This window comes from Eleginops maclovinus, chromosome 16 (genome assembly GCF_036324505.1).
Source record: "Eleginops maclovinus isolate JMC-PN-2008 ecotype Puerto Natales chromosome 16, JC_Emac_rtc_rv5, whole genome shotgun sequence".
NCBI lineage: Eukaryota > Metazoa > Chordata > Actinopteri > Perciformes > Eleginopidae > Eleginops > Eleginops maclovinus.
Genome location: NC_086364.1, coordinates 11854528 through 11876017, shown reverse-complemented (window position 1 = coordinate 11876017; position 21490 = coordinate 11854528). Strand labels below are relative to the sequence as shown.

Below are 21490 nucleotides of genomic sequence, written 5' to 3'. Positions count from 1 at the left end.
CCAAATGCAGGTGCAGGTATTATCCTTACGAGAGATTGAATGTATAAAATGTAAATGGTGTAGTGAAGAAGATTATTTAAGAGCATGCTATCATTTAAAATCTATAAATCTATCCTTCATTGAAATGAACAGAAACAACATTTAACTGTCTCAAAATTTATTGATTAATTTGTGCAAGGGAAAATACTGTCAGAATTAGACATACACATAATAAAGATCATACAGATTACAGAATATACATTTATTCTGTATACACAACCTCTTTTGCACCTTTGTCCGTCCGTAGTAGAATCCCTCTTCAGTAGTTCGCCCAGACATTTCTCTCATTTTTATGTTAATTGTGGAGTTGTTCCTTGTGCAGGTCTAACAACAGAGCGTGTTGTCTGTGTACAGTCTGTAAAGCCCCCTTAGTTTAGTAGTACTTTGGCTTCTTAGTGATTCTTCATCTCCCTCTCTGGAAAAATTGGCGTCTCCAGGATAGCTTTGTTTTCTTCGAATATTTTCAAACCTTCGCACAAGGTGTCATGGATCGTCTGCATTGAATCTACCTCTGATCTCAGAAGTGCTGCTCTGGCTCTGATAAACTGTGAGACTTCAGTCTCGCTTCCTTTGGCCAGACTAATGCTGTCTTTACAGATGAAGAAGATATCCATGCCGAGGAACAGAGCATTGAGCCCGATGAAACCAGCCCTGGCTGACTTGGAGAGGGCAAGAGGCCCTTTGACTGCTGCCTGACCAATATCTGGAATATCTGCCACCACCCTGGGAACGTTAAGTAAAGCTTTCCCTTCCTGCATTGCCACTTTAGCACCAGTCATAGCTAGCTCTTCACTTTTTAACAGCTTGAAAGCAGAGACTAAATCAACAAGTGAATCGACACCTTTACCAATAAAACCAACTTTAGCTATCACCTTGCCAACTCCGAGAGCAACATCTATCTGGCTTGTTTCCCTTTGGGTGACTTCCTCCAGACATTTTTGGAGACACTGCACATCCTCCATGAAGCTCTTGAAAACTTCTTTGGCTTTCCTTTGATATGTATGGTTTACTCCAATCTCTGTGCCAGTGGTGACAGCACTGTTGACTGCACTCGTAACTCCCATGCCTACCCCGGTCATTGTCAGAGCCAAAGACACTCCAGCTGTTACAGGAATTAAAGCCAAACCAACAATGGAAAGCACACCTCCTACTGCCCCCACTGAGCTGCCTGCCACACTGGAGATCTTTGCTCCCTTATTCATCTGGTCTAACTGAACAGCATGCTGCTCCAGGTCTATTAGTGACTGGAGCATCCTCGGCTGTCGCTCTTTGAACTCATTGATGAAGGCAGAGCAGGGTTCCTCCTGAAACAAGAACGCCATCCGGAAGCTCTGGTTCATCCTGACGGTGAGAAAATAGGAAATAAAAACATACAAATTAACATGATGAATCTCAATAAGTTAGTATGTGACCTATAATACAGTATACAAATATTGGATTTGAGATTTCCGTTTTGAGACACACGAAGCTACAAAGCGCAATCAAATCAACTTTAAAAATCTAAATATTTCATAAATATATATGTAAACATACAGTAGTATTTATTCCTGCTGGACAAAGACCATAACCCAAGTATACTTCCAAAATGAGTCCTGTAACATGAATATCTTGCTAGGTCTATTTGGTAACAAAAATTACCTCTAAAATCCTGAAGTTGCTGCAAAATCAAACAAAAGTATAGAGTCTAAAGCATTAACGCTGTTTCTACAGCTCCTTTCCATTTTTGAAGCATTTGGTTATTCATTTAGTTTTTGTAATTGCACGACCATCTTAGTTGAGCATGAACGTGTGAACTACGATTTGTGCTGGTCAAGCAAGCCCATTAATGAGGGCATGTCATCGTTTTCATTATCATCACTCATCACACCTTGGACAGCTGTGTTGACCACATACAGGGGTACATACCTGAGTTCCTCGAGCTGAATAATGTGCTGAAGCATCCTTTGTGTGTCCTCTTCAGACAAATCCACATCGAGGTCTACCAGAGTATCGTCGTTCATATTCAGGCAAAAGTCACAGAAGGAGCTGTTCAAAACAGAACAATAATTGTTATAATACATGTTTATTTTGCAAAATGTGCATATTATTTTAGGGACATGTCTATTTACCTTTTCTCTAACTTCTCACAGATATTATGGGTGGTCTTTATGTATCTGTCCAGCTGATATGCCAGCACTTCAACATTCTGAAGTTTGGGGCTGAAGAAGGCACTGGCATCTCTTTTAAACTCGAGGAGGTGAGGGCAGATTATCCGTGCAGCAATGATGACGACCTGAACCGTTACAGGGCTGATCCCTTCTGGCAGATGTAACATCTGGTTCTCTTCCATGAACAAATGAAGCGAGGTGACTGCCAGATTCTCCACCGCATCCAGGAAGCAGTTGAGCTTCTCCAGGCCTTCCAGAGTGGACTTCAGTACAGCAGCCAGCTCCTCCTCCAGCTCTGCACGCCTGCTGTCTGCAGTACCCTGGGTAACCTTGCTCTTCAGATATTGCAGAAATGTTGTACCTCTGTTTTTTGACTGGGTAACATGGCCGATGCACAGGTCAATTTTGTCAGCCCTGTCTTTGATGTCATTCATCCTTTCCCACTCTATCTTCATCTTTAGCATCCATTTAGGGCTCTTCTCACAGAATTCTTTCACTGTGTCGATGTCGATGAGGGTGTCTGCGGTGTACCAGCACAAGGCCTCCTGGAGTTCCTTTCTATAACACAAACATCATAAAGTTTGTGATATTTTAAAACAAATTCAAACTGAATTGTCATTTTGCCTTTGTTGTCTTTAAACACATGATCTACGGTACCTCTAGCTCTAGCTTTATGTCCCCACCAAATTTTCCCTCGGCCCAAAACCTCTGGTCAAACTCATTCTTAACATTTGTTTTGTTAAAAGTCCCAAATCTCAGGTAATCATAACAATAAGAATGTCCTTATTAGGTTTCCCCCCCCCTAATCTTATACAATGTGCATAAAATGTGCTTGATAGGGCTGGGTGATATGGTGAATATCTAATATTATTTGCATTGAAGTTAGTTTGAAGTTGACAATTAGACAGCCATTGACTATGGTTTTCTTACTCCATTACACAGACTGTTGACGGTCAGAGGATGATTGGCTCAAATCCGAACCCCCTCGCACCTAAACACAGGGTTTCACTTTGGGACCATCAATAAATTACCATTTCATGAGACACTACTAATATTATTTTCTAAACCTCTGTGCTACCTCATAAAGTGGCCATTATGCTAAAACAAATGTCACTGTAGAATTATATAGGCACCATGAACAAGAAAGAAGCATCTCTATTTTTATTGAAATGTAGTCCGCAAACATCAGTTTGTATAGGACTTTTGCTGCACACTTTTATGTGTTTATGTAAAAGTAATCATAATCTTCCTCTATAAAATAGTAGGTGGACTGAAAAAAATAAAAAACGTGTTTCCTATTTGTCAAGTGCAGTAACAATATTTGTTATTAATTTGGAGTCACTGGGTAACATGAAATGGAAGTTATCCAAATAAATTAAACGTTGTAATGTCTTATTTGTCCAGTAGGCTATAATATAGCACTTTCAGTTTTGTTTAGCACTTTCACTTTTGTTTTTTAAAAGAAAAGGGAGCTAATAAATAAAATGGATTATTATTATTATTATTATTATTATTATTATTATTATTATAAAGACGCAACTGAAACCGGTGTGAATGTCTTTCAAAACCGTCCTAAGCAGTAGCGGTTTTGGGCATGGGCGAAGCGGGCAGCCACCCGGGGCGGCATTTCGTGGGGTGCGGCACGAGAGAGCACTTTTAAAAATAAAAAAAAGTCATCTTGGCTGCGAAGCGTTTTTCTATCTATCATATCACTGTGTGGGGAAATGGCAAATTGGCGCCCCCTGCATCTGCAGGTGCCCCTGCTTGCTGAGACGGTACGGTGCACAGAAGCTGTGTGAGAAGCGGAAAGGGGAGGAGACGGGGCCGTGGTTGACAGTTCACCTCTGGGTCAGAGCTATCTCTGCTCTGGGTCTCCCAAATGGAACGGACAAAGGGGGGAACGGGGGATCCACTGTATAAAGCAATGTCAAGGTCACACTTCAACTTTCTTCCAAATAACGCACAAATTCATTCATAATATTATAATTACAGGCCTAAAATTCCTACACGTTTTTATTTGTCTGAATTGTGTGCATTGATTGATTCTTGAAAAATAAGTTTGTCTTTCAGTTACATTCCCATGTTATAATAAGAAATTGCTGGGAAAAAAACTTTATTTCCCCTTCGGCGGGGGTGGGGGGTGTAATTCCATGTAGAACCGTCACTGGTCATAAGACTATCCTCACTCTGTAAATATCACAATATGTTTGACCAAATTACTTCATTTCTGTGCGGAGGAGCGTCGGGGTTGATCTGATTTGCGGTAACATTAAGACAACAAGCCTGAGAGCCTATCTTTATCTTCAGGGTAAACTAAATATTGAAGTTGAACCGAATCATAACCTAGGAGTTCTGTTTCACCTGCACCTTTCACCGTGACCAAGCAGCTATAGAGACACAAAGTAACTACAAAGAGACGCAGAGAAACTAAATGACTACACAGAGACAGCTCTAGTGATATTACTGTCATATTACTGATATTATATTTCTGTTTCTTGCCTTTGCTCCCACGATAGGGTTTAAAAATACTTCCTACGTGTATTTCATATTTTAAAACACACAGTGGAAAAAGCTAAAATGACACTTTCTACAAATGTACTACTCCTTTAATGTGGTTTTCTGTGCAAAAGTGTCAAAACGATATCAATTCTTTACCTTGTTGTAGACATGTTTCTCCTGACGGTGTGCGTACTGCAGTTCCTCGACTCAAATCACAATTAAGTACTTTCGTGTTTAAAATAAAAACAGAGAAATATTGTACATCGAACCTGTTTCTAACCCTGACCCCAGAAACAACATAACTACTCTGCTAAAAGCACTAACGCCAGACTACTTGTTAAGGAGTTTTGTTGACAAAGGAGCTGACGCTGTTAGGTTTCATTTTCTTTTCTCCAACTCACCACGTAGTATCACCGCACCCATTCCTGTAATGACGGTTGAAAAGTTCAAGGTAGCAGCACACCTTTTGGTTTCCTAAGAAAAAGGCTGTCCAGAATATACATTTTACTTTATGATACTCTAATGACTGTGAAATATGTCGACATGATAAGCTGATTTGATTTACATATTTAATTTTAAAAATTCTGTTTTTTTATAAACTTTCAGTAGTTGTTTCAATGACTCTCAAACCATAATACAGTAGGTATATAACTAAATTAACAAATAGGATAGACAGACTTTTTATTGGATTTTACAGCCTTTTCTATTTTATGTGAATTTTTTTTTATTCTGGTTTTTTTCATTTAAAAATCTCTTTCTATTTGAAAATAATACATAACATTTGACCTGATGACTGAACATTAATGCAGGATTGTAGGAGTACACTGAACAAGTAGGACACACTTTTTTTATTGGCATTTATAAGCATCCAAATGCTTATAAAAATACAGGTAGAATTATACATTAAAAGAATGCCGATTTATTCTGTACACACAACATATTTTGCATGTCTGTCCGTCCTTGTAGCGGGACCCCTCTTCAGTTGCTGCCCCAGATGTTTCTCTCTTTTTTATTTTGGAGTTTCTCTTGTGGAGTTGTTCCTTGTGAACTGCAGGGGTCTAAAGACAGCACGTATTGTATACTGTACAGTCTGTAAAGCCCCCTGAAACAAATGTGTAATTTGTGATATTGGGTTATATGATAATTGATTGATTAATTGACATTTTGTATAACATTTGTATAAAGCAAAAGCAGCTCCAGAATGTGTTGTATTGGGTGTGGTGGAAATTTATGAGGCAATGGAGACGAAACAGAGAGACGCTGGAGAGCAGGAACTTGATGGCAAAATACTGTTGGATTTATTTGAAGTTACAGCCGGGGAATTGACAAGACATTTACTGCGAGTTGCCACAGCGGTTGCCAAACCAATTCTGAAGGTCTCAGGGATAGCAAGAGGTTTTAACTAGTTCCAAATGGGTAACAAACATTCTCAGAGCAGCAGACTAAACAATCTAGGACAATATGTCGAAACTTAACCTGACTTCCTGGTCACACATAAGGTGTCTAACAAAACATCTGGGCTCAGCCCCAAACAATAAAACCAATCTAAGAACAGGCGTGAGAGTGTACCCACTGTGGGAACAAGGCTGCGGAAGCTCGGGCTGCCCCTCCTTAATGACGAAAACAGCACCTGCAAGGCCGTTAGCCTATGCCAGAGGAGGACAGAGAGGAAGGACACAACTGGCTAACTTGAAAACAAGCAGTACACAAGCAGATGTGAGGAGAGCAATGGTCACGTGTGTGAAGAGGTCACAGGCCTGAGCGAAAGGTTACAAGCTTACACAAAATATTCCCTAACATTGGGAACAGTTTGGAGTCTTAAAATGAGGAACTTCTGAAAGATACATGTGATGAACAGTGGTGTGTAAGCAGTTTAAACACAACTCACTATGTTGTTATAGTGTCAGATTCTGTCTCCATTTAGCTATGTGTTGCCGTCCGTTCAAATTGCTTAGTGATTCTTCATCCCCCTTTTGGGAAAAATTGGCGCCTCCAGGATAGCTTTGTTTTCTTCGAATATTTTCAAACCTTCGCACAAGGTGTCATGGATCGTCTGCATTGAATCTACCTCTGATCTCAGAAGTGCTGCTCTGGCTCTGATAAACTGTGAGACTTCAGTCTTGCTTCCTTTGGCCAGACTAATGCTGTCTTTACAGATGAAGAAGATATCCATGCCAAGGAACAGAGCATTGAGCCCCATCAGACCGGCCCTGGCTGACTTAGAGAGGGCAAGAGGCCCTTTGACTGCTGCCTGACCGATATCTGGAATATCTGCCACCACCCTGGGAACGTTACATAAAGCTTTCCTTTCCTGCACTGCCACTTTAGTAGCACTCATAGCCAGCTCTTCACTGACTGGATGTAAACATACAGTAGTATTTATTCCAGCTGGACAAAGACCATAACCCAAGTATACTTCCAAAATGAGTCCTGACTCATGAATATCTTGCTAGCAAAAGTTGCCTCTAAAATCCTGAAGTTGTTGCAAAATCAAACAAAAGTATAGAATCTAAAGCATTAAGGCTGTTTCTCCAGCTCCTTTGCATTTTTTAAGCATTTATTTTGTTTTTGTAATTGCATGACCATCTTAGTTGAGCATGAACGTGTGTACTACGATTTGTGTTGGTCTATGCTACAAACGACAAGCAAGCCCATTAATGAGGGCATGTCATCGTTTTCATTATCATCACTCATTACACCTTGCACAGCTGTGTTGACAAAAACCACATACAGGGGTTACACATACCTGAGTTCCCCGAGCTGAATAATGTGCTGAAGCATCCTTTGTGTGTCCTCTTCAGACAAATCCACATCGAGGTCTACCAGAGTATCGTCGTTCATATTCAGGCAAAAGTCACAGAAGGAGCTGTTCAAAACAGAACAATAATTGTTATAATACATGTTTATTTTTGCAAAATGTGCATATTATTTTAGGGACATGTCTATTTACCTTTTCTGGTGTACTTGAGGAGAACGTTCTTGCGAGTTGTTCTTGGAAGAATGAACTTGCAAGTTGACGAGCACACAGAGACTATATTGGCGGTTTGAGACGATACGTACTTGCTGCTATTGCGCAATACACCATTGTGGAGCTTCTCAACTCCGAAAACGTTTAAGCAGGTTTTGAATTCGCCATCGATTTTCGTAAAACTGTTAATATTTGAAATCTTAACCCTTGATTTCTCGCCTCAAAGTGAATTTGTAGTGATGAAATAGCATACGAAAATAGTAAAAAGAAAACGTACCGTTGTTCAATGGTGTCGAGTAATTTTCCGCTCCTCGCTTGAATGCCGAAATGAATGCTGGGATATATGCGCTGCCATGTCTTCCCGAGTTGCTGTAAGAAACGCTGTTTGTTGAAGTGTGTGTCCATGCGAGAAAGTGAGTTGTTTAATATGATGTTATTCCCTGTTATAATGAATGGAATATATGTAGTTATATACTTGCCTGTAGTACTTGTGGGTATATGGTTATGTATGTATGTAATATTCTACATTTGCCGTGATGCCGTGAGTTTAGCCTGCTAATATGTTAACGTAGTTATGTGCGTGCGGTTTACAACGTAGTTGTACTTTTTATTTTCATGTTCTCTTTTGTTTCAGACCACACACACACACACACACACACACACACACACACACACACACACACACACACACACACACACACACACACACACACACACACACGCACACACAGAGATATCTGAGCATGTAAAATTAACTGACTTATGAATCAAGATTGCCCCACCTCTGGATCTACTCTGGAATGATGAGTGATACACTTGTCCAACCCACCTCTTCCGCAACCTGGTGTGATTAGATGGTTTAAGGTGGGTTTCTTGAAGAAAGGCAGTAGGAACACCCAGATGTTTAAGATGTCCAAGCACTTTGCTACGTGATTGGCTGGTTTAGGCCATTACAGTTCCAGCTGGAGAATTTGATCACCCCTCCACTCTGCCGTGAGGTAGGCCCATCAGGGCGGCTCATAGCCTGGTGCTGGGTGTAAACTATAAATCACTATAGAATATGCTATGTGAATGAATATATATAATATTGGAAATAACGTTGTTCAAACTAAATTGTAAACAAACACAACCCTCCCTACTCCCCCACCTTCCCCCTGCTGATGCGTCACATAAACTGGACGTGCGCATAACCCACTATCACTAGTAAACTCTAACACACACCCAAGTAATAAGACACTTCTCCTGAAATCAAGTAACAAAATAAGGACATTATAACACTGTCAAACAGTCCGGCAATTTAAGATATACAGCGAACTTGCTACATATAGCCTACTGTGCTGTGGTTATGTAGGGGCCACCCTCCGGAGCTTGCTGCTGACAAATGATGAGGCGACGGTAGGATCCTCAAACGTGTGCGTGGTCCCGCCGGGAAGGGTGATTTGAAGGAGTGCTGGGAACATAAGTCCAAACTTGACTGCACTTGCTCATTAATTGGTTGTCGTGTGTTACTGTCTCCAGGTCCCCTAGACTTTAGTGGGGACGTAACACAAATGGGGGCTCGTCCGGGATCTTTTTCCTGAGCTAAAGACAACCACTATTGAGAAGTCACTTTAGTTGTGACAGTTTGGCTGAGAAAATGGGTTTTGAATTAAAGGATTTCATCAAAAATCCAAGTTTTGATAAGTTGGATTCATGTCGCAAAGATGACTTGTTATGTATTGCAGCTCACTATAACATTTCAGTAGACAGGTATTGTTTAAAAAAAGAGCTAAAAGAGATAGTTCTGCAAAAACTTGAGGAGTTAAAAATACTTGTAAGCCCAGTCTTGTCAACTCAGCCTAGGTCTGATGTGTTTGTTGATGATAGTAAAACCATTGTTGGCGCTTCGTTTTTAGAACAGAAGGGTCAGGCTATCTTAACTACACCTCAACACCTAATCTTGAGGCTCTTCCAGCAACGCTTCCTAGGTTTGAGGCTTTCTCTCTGGGTAGCTTAGGTTCAAGTAGGGATGCCAGACTGAAGGTTCGTCTTGCCCGTCTTCAGCTGGAGGTCCAGGAGAAGGAAATGGCACGTAGAGCAGACTACGAACACAAACTGCAGATTGGCAAGTTAGAGATAGAAGCTGAGAAGGAGATCACGTTGAAGCGGCTTGAAATCGAAGCCCTGAGAATCTCTTCAGAGAAGACCTTGTCACAGACACTTGAGAGGTCAATACCTTCGCTCACAGACCCTCATACTAAACGTTTTGACGTTAGCAAACATATTGCTTTGGTACCAATTTTTACCCACCCCATCCCTGAAAAGAATGAGTGTCAAGTTATCCAAATGTTAAGATTCAGATTCAGCTCTGCCCAAACTTGAAAACGGCTTGTTCAACACAAATGATGCAAGGGGACAACTCTGTTCCGTTCTGGTGATTTATTTTCTTTTAGATTGATGGCACAAAGTGAAATTCCAGAGGAAGAATAGGTTGATAACCTTTAAGAAACAAAAGGCCAAATTACATTCCACATCAGTATGCATCAATCATGATCATTAAACTAAACATCTCATTTAAATTCAAAACAAATCAAACAGAAAACAGCAAATAAATGATTCTTTCAAACAAAATATTTGAAGTCCATACCAGTTGCGTCTGTGGTTGAACATGAGCTGTCAGTAGGCTGAGGAGACCGAGCAAAGAGGGCTCGCCGAGCTAACTCCAAACATTTTATACTCATGCTTGATTAGAGGTTCGCAGGTGAAATCGGTCCCTCCAGAAACATGGGTTGCATCCTGTCTGTTGGGTGTCTGGGTGAGCTCTCTCTGCCCCCTTCAGGCCTGGAGTTCCTCCACAGATACTGGTCCTATGCTCACACTTGTTTGACGCCACACCTCCCACTTGACCTCCTGGTTCTTGAACCCAAGGAGGTTACAGCACCTTAGTGTTGGGCAGGGTTTGTTTAAGTTGCCCTTTCAGTGTTGCTCTTCAATCGGAAGTAGGACAATGATACGCCTGACATCTCTGTGAAGAACTGTAGCTGATATTTTGGTTTTGAGTCTTTTTGCTTTCTGGTTTTGAGCAGGCTTCATAGTTGGGAAAGGGTAGCTAGGAAAAGTTCTGACGTGAACATCCCTGACGATGCCCTTCTTGTCAGCGTTGACATTGATCACTTTGGCGAGCCTATACTGACCCCTCAGGGCGTTTTGGTCCGCTAGCCAGACAACATCTCCAACTGCCACATTCCTTTGCACTGTGTGCCACTTAGTCCTCATGAATAGGTTAGGCCCAGCTAACTGACTCCATTTCCTCCAGAATCAGTCGATTTCTGTTTGAATAGCCCTCAATCTTCTGTAGGGGTAGCCTTCAAAGTTAAAGCTTCCAAGATCTCCTCTGGGTCCAGTCCGTCCAAGCAGAAGGGTATTTGGGCTAATGTAGTCTATGCAGTCCTCCCGGCTCTGCACCCTGGCATCAATGGGTCTTTCATTAGCAAGATTGGCAGCCATGAACAAGAATGTCTGGAGTCCTTCTCCTCCCATGTTTTGCAAGGCCCGCTTCACAGCACGAACAGCTGCTTCTGCAGCTCCATTCCTGTGAGGAGAATCTGCTGGGTGGATTTTCCAACTCCATTCTGTTCCATGCTTGGAAGCATCATTCTCAAGCTCAGATTTTCCCAGTTGGTCCAGAAAGAGGTAGAGCTCTTTGAGGGCCGGTCTGGCTCCCACAAAGTTCTTTCCAGGATCTGACCACAGTTTCTTCGGATGCCCTCTAAGTGCTGTGAATCTCTGGTACGCCAGTAAGAAGCCTTCAGTTGACTGGTCACTGACAACATCTGTGTGCATAGCTCTGGATGCCATGCAGCAGAAGACAATTCCCCACACCTTGAGCTTGACCTTCTTTCTCACCTCGTCCTTGACTTCACAAGGTCCAAATAAGTTCACTGTTGTGTACTCAAATGGTTTGGCCGGTGTTATCCGCTCCAATGGAAGGTCTCCCATGATCTGCTGGCACTTTCTTGCCCGAGCTTTTCTGCATGTCACACAGCTGTCAACAATCTTCTGAGCCAGTTTCCGACCTTTTATCACCCAGGCTCTGCTTCTCATCCGGAGTAGTGTGCCCGCTATTTCTTCATGGTTTGCATCGTGGGCTTCTTGATCTAGAAGAGTGGATATCCATGCATCATATGGTATAATTGGTACTGTAGTTTTGTCCTCGTTAAATATTTGGAATCTTCCTCCACAGAGCAAATGTCCTGTGTCTTCCTCCTTGTACACGACAAGTCTGTTCAGTGTGGTGTCTGGAAAGGTTTCACCTTCTTGAGCCGCAAGGAATAGATCCCGGAGTGCATCTTCACATTCTGCAATGGTGAGTACAGCTTCTTTAGCTCGGGACGTTATCTCTGGTGTTGAAGGAATTCCCTCCCACTTTGGCTTGCTAGAGACTGTGGTCTTTGTCAGTAGTTTTCTCCACTTCTTTACAGCTCTCCATACCCAGGCGATGACTCTGGTCAGCTTGGTCAAATTGCTGAACTTCCTGATGTCAAGGATTCTCTCCATTGCAGAACCAGCTGGTACTCTCTGGAATTGGATCTTGGGTTCTTTTCCATCAGGGCTACTTTGCTGTGCATCTTCCTGGTCACTCATCACTTGAATTGAGACTGGAGACTCTGGCATTGCAGTAAAAGAAGGGACATCACTTTGTTTTTTGACCTTGGTTCTGTGCTGCTGTGAAAGACTTCCTTTGGAGCTGGTCTATGCCTTCTTTGGCAAATACAGCGACTTCTTTGGCTGACTTTTTTGGCCACTCTTCCACAGGGTCCTTCAGAAAGTCTGGTCCATTCTGCCACACAGAATCCTCTTTAAGGTTTTCTGACCTTGCCCCTCTTGTTTTACGAGGTCAGCAATGTTCAGGTCCCGTGGGATCCACCACCAGTCTTCGACAGAGGTGGATTTCTGGATCTCTCCAACTCTGTTCGCAAAGAAGGTTTGATATCCATTGCTGTCTCTTTGGATTGCTCCCAACACAGTCCGACTGTCCAGCAGATGGAGCCATCGTTCGATTTCCATCCGGCTGTGTTTTTCAATGTACTTCCTGAGTTGTGCTGCAAAGACCGCTCCGCAGGTTTCAGCTTTCACTGGTTCTCCCTTTTGGTCCAATGGTGTGAGCTTTGCTTTGGATTCAGCCAATCTGACTCAGATGCCTTGTTCAGTTTCCCATCTGAAGTACACCACAGCTCCATAGCTCTTGTCACTTCCATCAGAGAATGTTACTCCCCAAGGTTTTCCAATCCAATCGACTGGTGTGAGGCTTCTGTGGAAGGTGATTTGGCTAAGACGTGTGTATTCCTCAAACAGCAGGATGGCTTCTTCCCTCAATTATTCAGACAGAGGTTTGTCCCAAGTGTCTCTGGTCAGAGCTTTGCCTCCAGCTTCCTGAAATGCCTTCCTGACAAGAATAGCACCCTTCTGTTTGACAGGTGTGACAAGGCCTATTGGGTCATACAAGCTTGCTACTTGGCTTAGCAGTTGTCTTCTCGTCAGTGGGTTTCATTTCACTCTCATTTTCCTTTAACTCTTTGAGAAGTTGATTGAGGTCATGAGGTAAAGTTTATCCTCTTCAACGAGGTATCCAATTCCAAGGGCTTTGTTGTCTCCTTCCCTCATCTGGTTTGGAAGAATGAGTATTCTGTTTTCCTCTGCTCCTTGTTCTCCTGGCACAACCTCCTGCCTCCCATTTTGGCCTGACCGGACCCAGGGCTTGAGGAAGAACCCGCCTGCCTTCAGGATCTCCTCAACTCTTTTGCTGTTTTGGTCCAGCTTTAGCAAGTCATTATGGGAGGTCAGGACATCATCGACATAAGCATCCTCATCAAGGATACTACGTTCCTCCTCCAGGTGAGCAAACATGGGCAGCTTTGCTGTCTCCCTCATGGCCAGCTGTGCAATGCACCCTGCTGGTCGATCGCCAATGTTGACTCTGGTGGTGGCATACTCTTCGATCTCTCCCTCCTCAGTGTCTCTCCAGAGAAATCTGTGGAGGTGCATCTCCAGGTCTTCCAGCCACACAGAATTGTACATTTTCTTGATGTCGCCAAGGGCAGCATGGACACCTCCTCTGAACCTGAGTAGTACTGCTCGGATGGGATTGAGGACATCAGGCCCCTTCAGCAGAAGGTCATTCATGCTGAGCCCTTTAAACTTCTGGCTGCTGTTCCATACCAGTCGCACGGGTGTTGTGAGCAAATGCGGATTTGGTGCCACCAAGTGGCTGACATACCATACTGGTCCTTTCCAGCTTGCAGTGATGTCTTTGGTGAGTTTCTTTGCTGCTCTTCTCTCCACCATCTCATGGACTTGAGCTGTGTATGCCATTCTCCACTCTGGCTCTTTTTTGAGTTGTTTCTCTGTCCTCAAGAAAGTGGCTTCCACCCCACTCCTGTTGTTGGGAAGGGAACTTGGATCTTGAATCCAGGGATACTTGGTGTCCCAGTATGGTCCATCACTGTGCGCATCTGCTCTGATGTAGGTTAGCCCTTTCCTTATGATCTCCAGCTCTCTTTCTTCACTCAGAGTCATTTCCTTGCCTCCTGGTTGACAGTTGCCGCACCGGCATCCTCCACACTTTGGTTCGCAGGCTGCTCCAATGCTGTCCCATCTCCACCAGTCCAAGAACTCTTTGCCAGCAACCGTACTTTTGGTTTCAGCTTTGAACTCCTGTGCTTCAGTGATTTCTTGATACTTCACTGCTGAGGTTCTCATGGATCGCGCAAAGTGTGTTTTAGATGTATGCGCAGCCATATCCACCTCTTCAAAGAGGTCTGGATGCGCTCCACCAACCGTCTTTCCTAATGGGCTTTCCCAAAGGACAAGGTCCCCAATCACCTTCACTCTTTGTGGAGCAAGTCTTCCTTCCCGGTGACTGATGAGTAGCTCAATGTGCTTTGGTCTTTTGAGCTCTTCCAGGTTGGTTGCTGGGAAGAAGTTTTTGAGTTGCTCTGGTTTCATTACTCTGTGCACTTTGGCGATTTCATCCAAGCCATAGCAGACAAGCTCATGAGCTCTCTCCGTGCCGTTGGGTGTCTTGACCCTCACTCTGAGTGAGTATCTTTTGGTTTTCACCTTCATGGCCATCCCTCCGAGTCCATGGAGTAGATTCAATCTCCTGGCAGCACTGTGGGTGACGTAGTTGGTGTCTGATGCTAAGTCAATGAGAGTTCCAATCTTCTGTCCTGCATTGGCAGTTACCTCTAACAGCATTAGAATGACTGGTAGCTCAGGTGTTCTTGACGCCACCACTCCACGTTGATCCTTCACAACACAGTTGGCCCTTGCAGTGCTGTTGGTAAAAGCTTTCCTGAATCTTTCTGCCATTTCCGGAGTGAGTTCAGACATCAATTTCTCTTGCTCCTCTGTGAGCTTTTGCTTTCTCCAGGTGGATTTTCCTCCATCAGATTCCTTCATCTTGAAGTCTCCTCTTGAGCAAAGAAAGAAATGGTGGTCCGAAGAGCTCCCTTTTTTACAGTCCCTGTTCCTGCACAGGTAGGTGTCTTTACAGTACTCATCTTCTCCATGACAGACTAAGCATCGCTTGCATGCTCCCAACTTCTCCACAGCACTCAGCTTCTCGCCAGGCTTCAGTTCTTTAAACCGCTTGCAAAAGAAAATCTTCTCCCAGTGCTTTTCATCTCCACAGATAATACATCCTCCCCTCCTTGTGGAACGTGTGGAGGCATACTTCTTGTCCAGGTAAGTAAGTTTACTTTCAGGCTTGTCACTCACACTAAGCTGCTCCAGTCTCTCAAGAATTTCCTCTTGGGTCTTCAGGAATCCAAGAAGGCTGTCGAAGTGAGTGTCTGGGGTCACGCCATTTCTTGGGTTGACCATGAATACGAGCCAGTCTCTTCATATTGTCTGGCAGCTTGCTCTCTATGGATCTTATCACCAGAGGATTCTTTATGGCTCCAGTGTTTCCGAGCTCTGTGAGATCATTCAGGGCCTTCTCAATGGTTTGAATCATGTCCATGACTTTCCTTGGCTGGTTTGCTCTTAAAGCAGGAAATTTCTCCAGATCTTCAATTATCTCCAGCGCAATTGTAGACTTGTTTCCATACCTGATCTCCAGCACTCTGAACATATCTTCAGCAGTGTTGTAAGTAGGCAGGTGCAGGTCCCGGCAAATTCTCTCCTCAAGGCTGTCCAGGAGTTGGAATTTCTTTGCCTCTACTGAGCCGGTCGGCTCCCCCTGCCTTTGCAGGTTGTCCCAGTCCTTCCTCCATCGATGGAAATTCCTTTTGAATCCGTCGAACCTGGGTAGACTGGTTGGTTTTATTTTTACTATTGGTTGATGAGCTGGCACAGGCAGTGGTGGTGTTCTTCGTCTTCTCTCCTCTTCTGCCATTCTTTGTGCTGTGAGAAATTCTGCTCTCCTCGCTTCAAGGCTGGTGTTTAGAACTTTCAGCTCCTTCACTCTGTCCTCCAGACTTGCCTTCTGTAATGCTGGAATCCACATCTCCCACTCTGATAGGCTTGTAGCGGCACCTTGGATTTGTTTCTTCACACTGTCCCACCGTAGCTCATAGCCATCTCTACTCACGGCGGAGACAGGTATTCCCTGAAGTCCCTCACAGGCTGTCTCTGCCTCTTCTATTGCAGCTCCGATCTCACCTTCCCCATATCTGGGCCAGAGGTTGTTTTGGACTGTTTTTCGGACTTCATCCAGTTTTGCATCGCACTCCTCCATTACCTTTTCCAGGTCTGTTTGCTGCTGCTCGTCCAGCTTGACTTCTTCACCTTCATCAGTCTCAGCTTCAAGGTCTGCCAGTAGGCCAGCCCTGTAGCCATCATTCGTTTCCCCGATGTTCCCTGCCAGTGACGTGAGCTCCTTGAACTCCTCTTGTAGTTCAGTCTTTGTCAAATTTCCTGACGTTCAGCTCAGGAAGTTGGCTTGTTTCGTGAAGGCACTTCTAGCCAAGGTCCTCTCTTGCTTCAGCTGTTTCACTGTTTTTCCAAGAGCTTCCTTCGCCATTGTTTCCCAGTCAATTCTCCCTTTGCGATGACAGCTTTCCTTTCTTCAGGCTTTAATCCTGGGGTCTTCACTGCCACACTGGATATAAGCTGGTTATCAACTGTCAAGTTATCCAGATGTTAAGATTCAGATTCAGCTCTGCCCAAACTTGAAAACGGCTTGTTCAACACAAATGATGCAAGGGGACAACTCTGTTCCGTTCTGGTGATTTATTTTCTTTTAGATTGATGGCACAAAGGGAAATTCCAGAGGAAGAATAGGTTGATAACCAGTTGCGTCTGTGGTTGAACATGAGCTGTCAGTAGGCTGAGGAGACCGAGCAAAGAGGGCTCGCCGAGCTAACTCCAAACATTTTATACTCATGCTTGATTAGAGGTGCGCAGGTGAAATCGGTCCCTCCAGAAACATGGGTTGCATCCTGTCTGTTGGGTGTCTGGGTGAGCTCTCTCTGCCCCCTTCAGGCCTGGAGTTCCTCCACAGATGCTGGTCCTATGCTCACACTTGTTTGACGCCACAATGAGTGACAGGTGATACACACCAGGGTCTGGAACAGGGGGTTTTCAAAGTCTTGGCTTTCAGACTATTGAAATGTTGCAACATTCAAATGATAAATACTTAAATAGCGCTTGATCTAAAAATTAAAATAAGGCTAACTTAATCTCATAAATTTATGGGATTTATTTAACAGACAGAGAAATGTAAGTGTGCACAGTAGTTTGGTGTCTACGTACACCATATGTCAATGCACAACCATGTGTTAATGCTACCAAACTAATTTTTTACATAAATTGTACAATTGTTGTAATTGTTGCATATTTTCCCTAGTTTTTGGATGTAGTTATTACCAAAACCAACAATTATCCAGTGCAGAGGCAATAATATAATATAATACATTATTTGATATATATAATATATTTATATTGTCTTAGTTAAAGTTAAAGTTAAAACCGGCCCTTTGAGTGCAACCATAATGCTAATGTGGCACACGATGAAATTGAGTTTGACACCCCTGCTATAGGGTTTGTGGAGGGCCCTGTGCTGTTTCCATAGCAACGGGTCATCTAACCTCTGTGATTTCCCCCAGCTCATTGTCTGATCAGACACAGTACACACACAATAAAAACTTGCAATTAACTGTCAAAAAGAGACAGAACTAGAGAGGTACAGGAAGAAAGACAGAAAGAGTGAGATAGAGAAAACAGAAATGAGGTGAAGAACAATACATACAAAATTAATAATTGTAAAAAAGGAAATAAATCATTTTAAGGAAAAAATACACTGGGTGATATGACTGTTGCCTACGACATGAGGACAAAGAAAGAAAAAAGAAAGTAAGGGAGAAATGTTATACAGTATATGACGACAGGCAAGGAAGAAAGGAAGGAAGGAAATTAAATTAAAAGGCATTGCCGAATATAAAGACATTAAAGAAAGAAAGAGTTGGAACTTAAACAATTGAAGAAGGAAGTGACAAAGTCAAACATTAAGAAAAGAAAATATATAAATATGTTACAATAAATATATATGATAATATCAGATGTGGTTTATTCATCCTAAGGGAAACTGGTGTTCATCAATTGCAGTACAAAGTAGGAACTACTGCAAACAGAAGTGAAAACAGAACCTCATACTGCATAGAAAATAAAGATCATCAGTATGATGCTGTAGAAAGGTTAAAGTGTCAGAAAAAAAGGAACTGGTTAACCGCACATATGAGAAGTTGCGTATAACTGTGAACAAATTAAGGGAACTCTTAAAGGAATATCGTTTATTCAACATCTTCTAAAAGTATGGCAATTTATCATGATCATAGGTCAAATTATTTTCAGATAATACATTTTAGAGGACCTTCTAATGCAAAAGAATATTTGTTTTCTTCAATATCTTTAATTCTCTTTATGCTAATATCAACACATCCCAAGGATTAAGAGGATACGAGATTAGGACTAGGGAGCCCTACTATAGAATTTTACACTAAAATCTGCAAGATTCTATTATATGAGGGGTTATAATAAAGAACTACAGCACATTTTGAAATTTTGTGTTTAATCAAGTTCTTTAATCACAAACTATGCTTAATGGGAGGAAGCACCATGGTATATGGGTGAAATGGAAGATGAGGGGGCATTAGGGATTGAATTGGTGGAGTCCGGCCATGAGCATAGAGCTGGATGAAGTGTGTGTGTGTGTGTGTGTGTGTGTGTGTGTGTGTGTGTGTGTGTGTGTGTGTGTGTGTGTGTGTGTGTGTGTGTGTGTGTGTGTGTGTGTGTGTGTGTGTGTGACGGTCCATGTCAAAACGCTCACTCAGCTGCTCTCAGCTCAGCGCAGACACTCAGGGATCAGAGTGGAAACACTGCTGACATGGCAGTATCCTCACATGCAAGACAGCAGAACAACATCTGCAGTACACACAGCAGCAGGCCACACAATAAGAATTATGGACAGGGGTACCAAAATGTCTAGATTGTGCCAGAGATGGAGTTCCTTGCAACTACTTGCCAGTCAATTTGATTTTAAAGCACGTAAGTCAGATTTTAAGTTATAACATTATTCCAATTAAGAATGTGAGTTATAGGGGAAACACAGGGAGTACACTGGAGATCTTTAAATTGATGTCAGACACTGACGATTTATTGGAAGTTGTGGCTGGAGAATTGACACAGATATTTGAGACACAGTAGAGGCCGAGCCTCCGCCCAAACCAACTTGGAAATTCTCTGTCCCTGACTTGTAAGACCATAATCAACATTATACTACAAGACACTGCAAGTCCTGTCCCTGGCAGGGTAAAACTGTCCTTTCATTGTCCAAAGAAGAGATGTTTTATGGTCATATCTAAGATACAGTTGTGGTTTAAGCCCAAGCACAAAGAAATCAGACATGGTGCCATTGCCTCTCAGCTCCTTTTATTTTCTTGTTCTGTCTGTATTATGGAATTTCTCTTTGACATATACTATCCGTGCCACCCCAGGCATTGACCTTACCGCACGTCACTGGTGGTGGGGTACCACGTAATAAGGTGAAATTGAACAATACCTTGATTTATCATGACATTTCTTTTGTCAGTGCTATAAGTCAGTAAATAAGCTGTAACTTCATCATATTTAAGCGTCAACCATAAACATCTGCATGTGCCCCCTGGGACCTGAGGCAAGGTCATCTCTACCATTTGAACAAAAAGCACAGGTTGCCAGCCCATGGCAAAAAATAGGCATTTACCATCCTTTGTAAAAAAATAAAATAAAATAAAAACCTAAGCCAACCCCATCCCACTCTGCATCTAATTTGCCCTTCCAGAGGGAACTCATGTTTAACCCTGTAGACCAGAGGGCCCATGGGATCATCCTCACCCAGAGACTCCTTCTAATCAGGCTCAATTACTGTGGATAGAAACGTTCAAACTGCGACCACCTTTGAGAGCCTTTGAGCCTCTGTTTTCTTTCCCTCCCTCTCCCTTCTTTTACTCCAGAGGACAATTTAATGAAAGCACTCCCTGGGCCAATGCTCAAAGGCCGCTCTAACAAGGCCCCGATTAGGGCTGGATTTGCAGCTTGCTGAGTTAATGTCAGATTGGCATAAAGAGTCCACGTGGGACCAGTGTGGGTGCAGGCCTGGGACCTGATTTGTGCACCCTCCTCGCCTGTCAGGGATAATTGTTAAATGAAAGTGAAGGGTGTCCCATATCCTGGCAGAGAGGGAGAATCAGAGAGGTCTTTAGTCAGAGCTCAAGGTCTCTCTACAGGGAAAAAGTGTTGGTATTTGCAAGAGAGATTCTGCTTCAACGAGCGTTTACTGGAATTAACGCTGGTTTCATAATGTGGCTGCTATAAACACATTTCTCAGATTTTTGGCTCCTCTTTTTCAGCACATGGTTCAAGGTGAGGATGTATAAACATGTGAGAAAAGCAAGACAGGAATTTAACAGGAGACCGCCACATTTGTTCAAGTATGTAGATTGGTACATCTTTAGGATCCTTCTACTTGAGTGTTCACCATGTATATTCTACTTTATGATAAATATGTTACACTCTTTACTTCAGTCTCTTCATTTATTTGACTGTTCTATTTACCTTGCAAATGACAATTTTAAGATTTAATTCTTTTTTTAAATAAAAAGTTATATTAAAACACAACCCCAATACTGATAGAAGGGAAATAATGAGTGAAAAATGTGTATCTTACCTTATACTCTATGTAAAGGAGTATTTTAACATTGTATTGCTTCTTCCTGTATGGGAATTGATTATGGAGTTTTTTTGCCTTCAGTTGGCAAGAGGAATCTTCCTTTTTTCCAATGTCCAATACTCTCTGCATCAAACATTTAATTTGTCATACATGCTTCAACGTGCAGCTATTCAGCAGGTCGGAGAGGATGAATGCTGAACTAAGAGAAGCAGAAATCCTCCTGTCCAAACGTGTCTCTGACCAGATCCTCTGATTTTCTGACATGTGGCCCAGAGGCCTGAGAGAAACATGATGAGGACCTTTTTCACAAGGAGACGTCCAACCTGCACAGGCTCTCTCTATCTCTGATGGTGCTGGTTACATGACCAGCTGAACAACATGTTTCATCCACATCATCAGAGTTATGGGTCTTGACCCATAAAAACAAAGCGCAACCTGCTCACGATGACAAGTAATGTGACTCTGACATCAATAAGAAAATCTACAATGTTTTAGATAATTTAATATCTCACAAGAATAAGACATTAATGAAAAAACTGCACAAGTATTTTTTGAACATAGCAGCAGCTTATGTCTAACCTTTGAAGGAAATTGTGCTTTTTTTTGTTGTTTCAATTCAATAGTAAAATGTTCTAAGTAATTTGGGAT

At 42.6% G+C, this 21490-nt stretch overlaps 1 protein-coding gene across 1 annotated transcript; it reads right to left on the bottom strand.

Annotated features, from left to right (window-relative positions):
* Positions 1-140: 140 nt before the first annotated feature.
* On the bottom strand, positions 141-5096 carry apol (apolipoprotein L). The gene is made up of 4 exons (XM_063903465.1): positions 4842-5096; positions 2148-2744; positions 1945-2064; positions 141-1380 (listed from the first exon to the last, which is right to left on the bottom strand). The coding sequence occupies exons 1-4, from the start codon at positions 4853-4855 to the stop codon at positions 432-434; spliced, it is 1680 nt and encodes a 559-aa protein (XP_063759535.1). The 5' UTR covers positions 4856-5096; the 3' UTR covers positions 141-431.
* Between the last annotated feature and the right edge of the window lie 16394 nt (positions 5097-21490).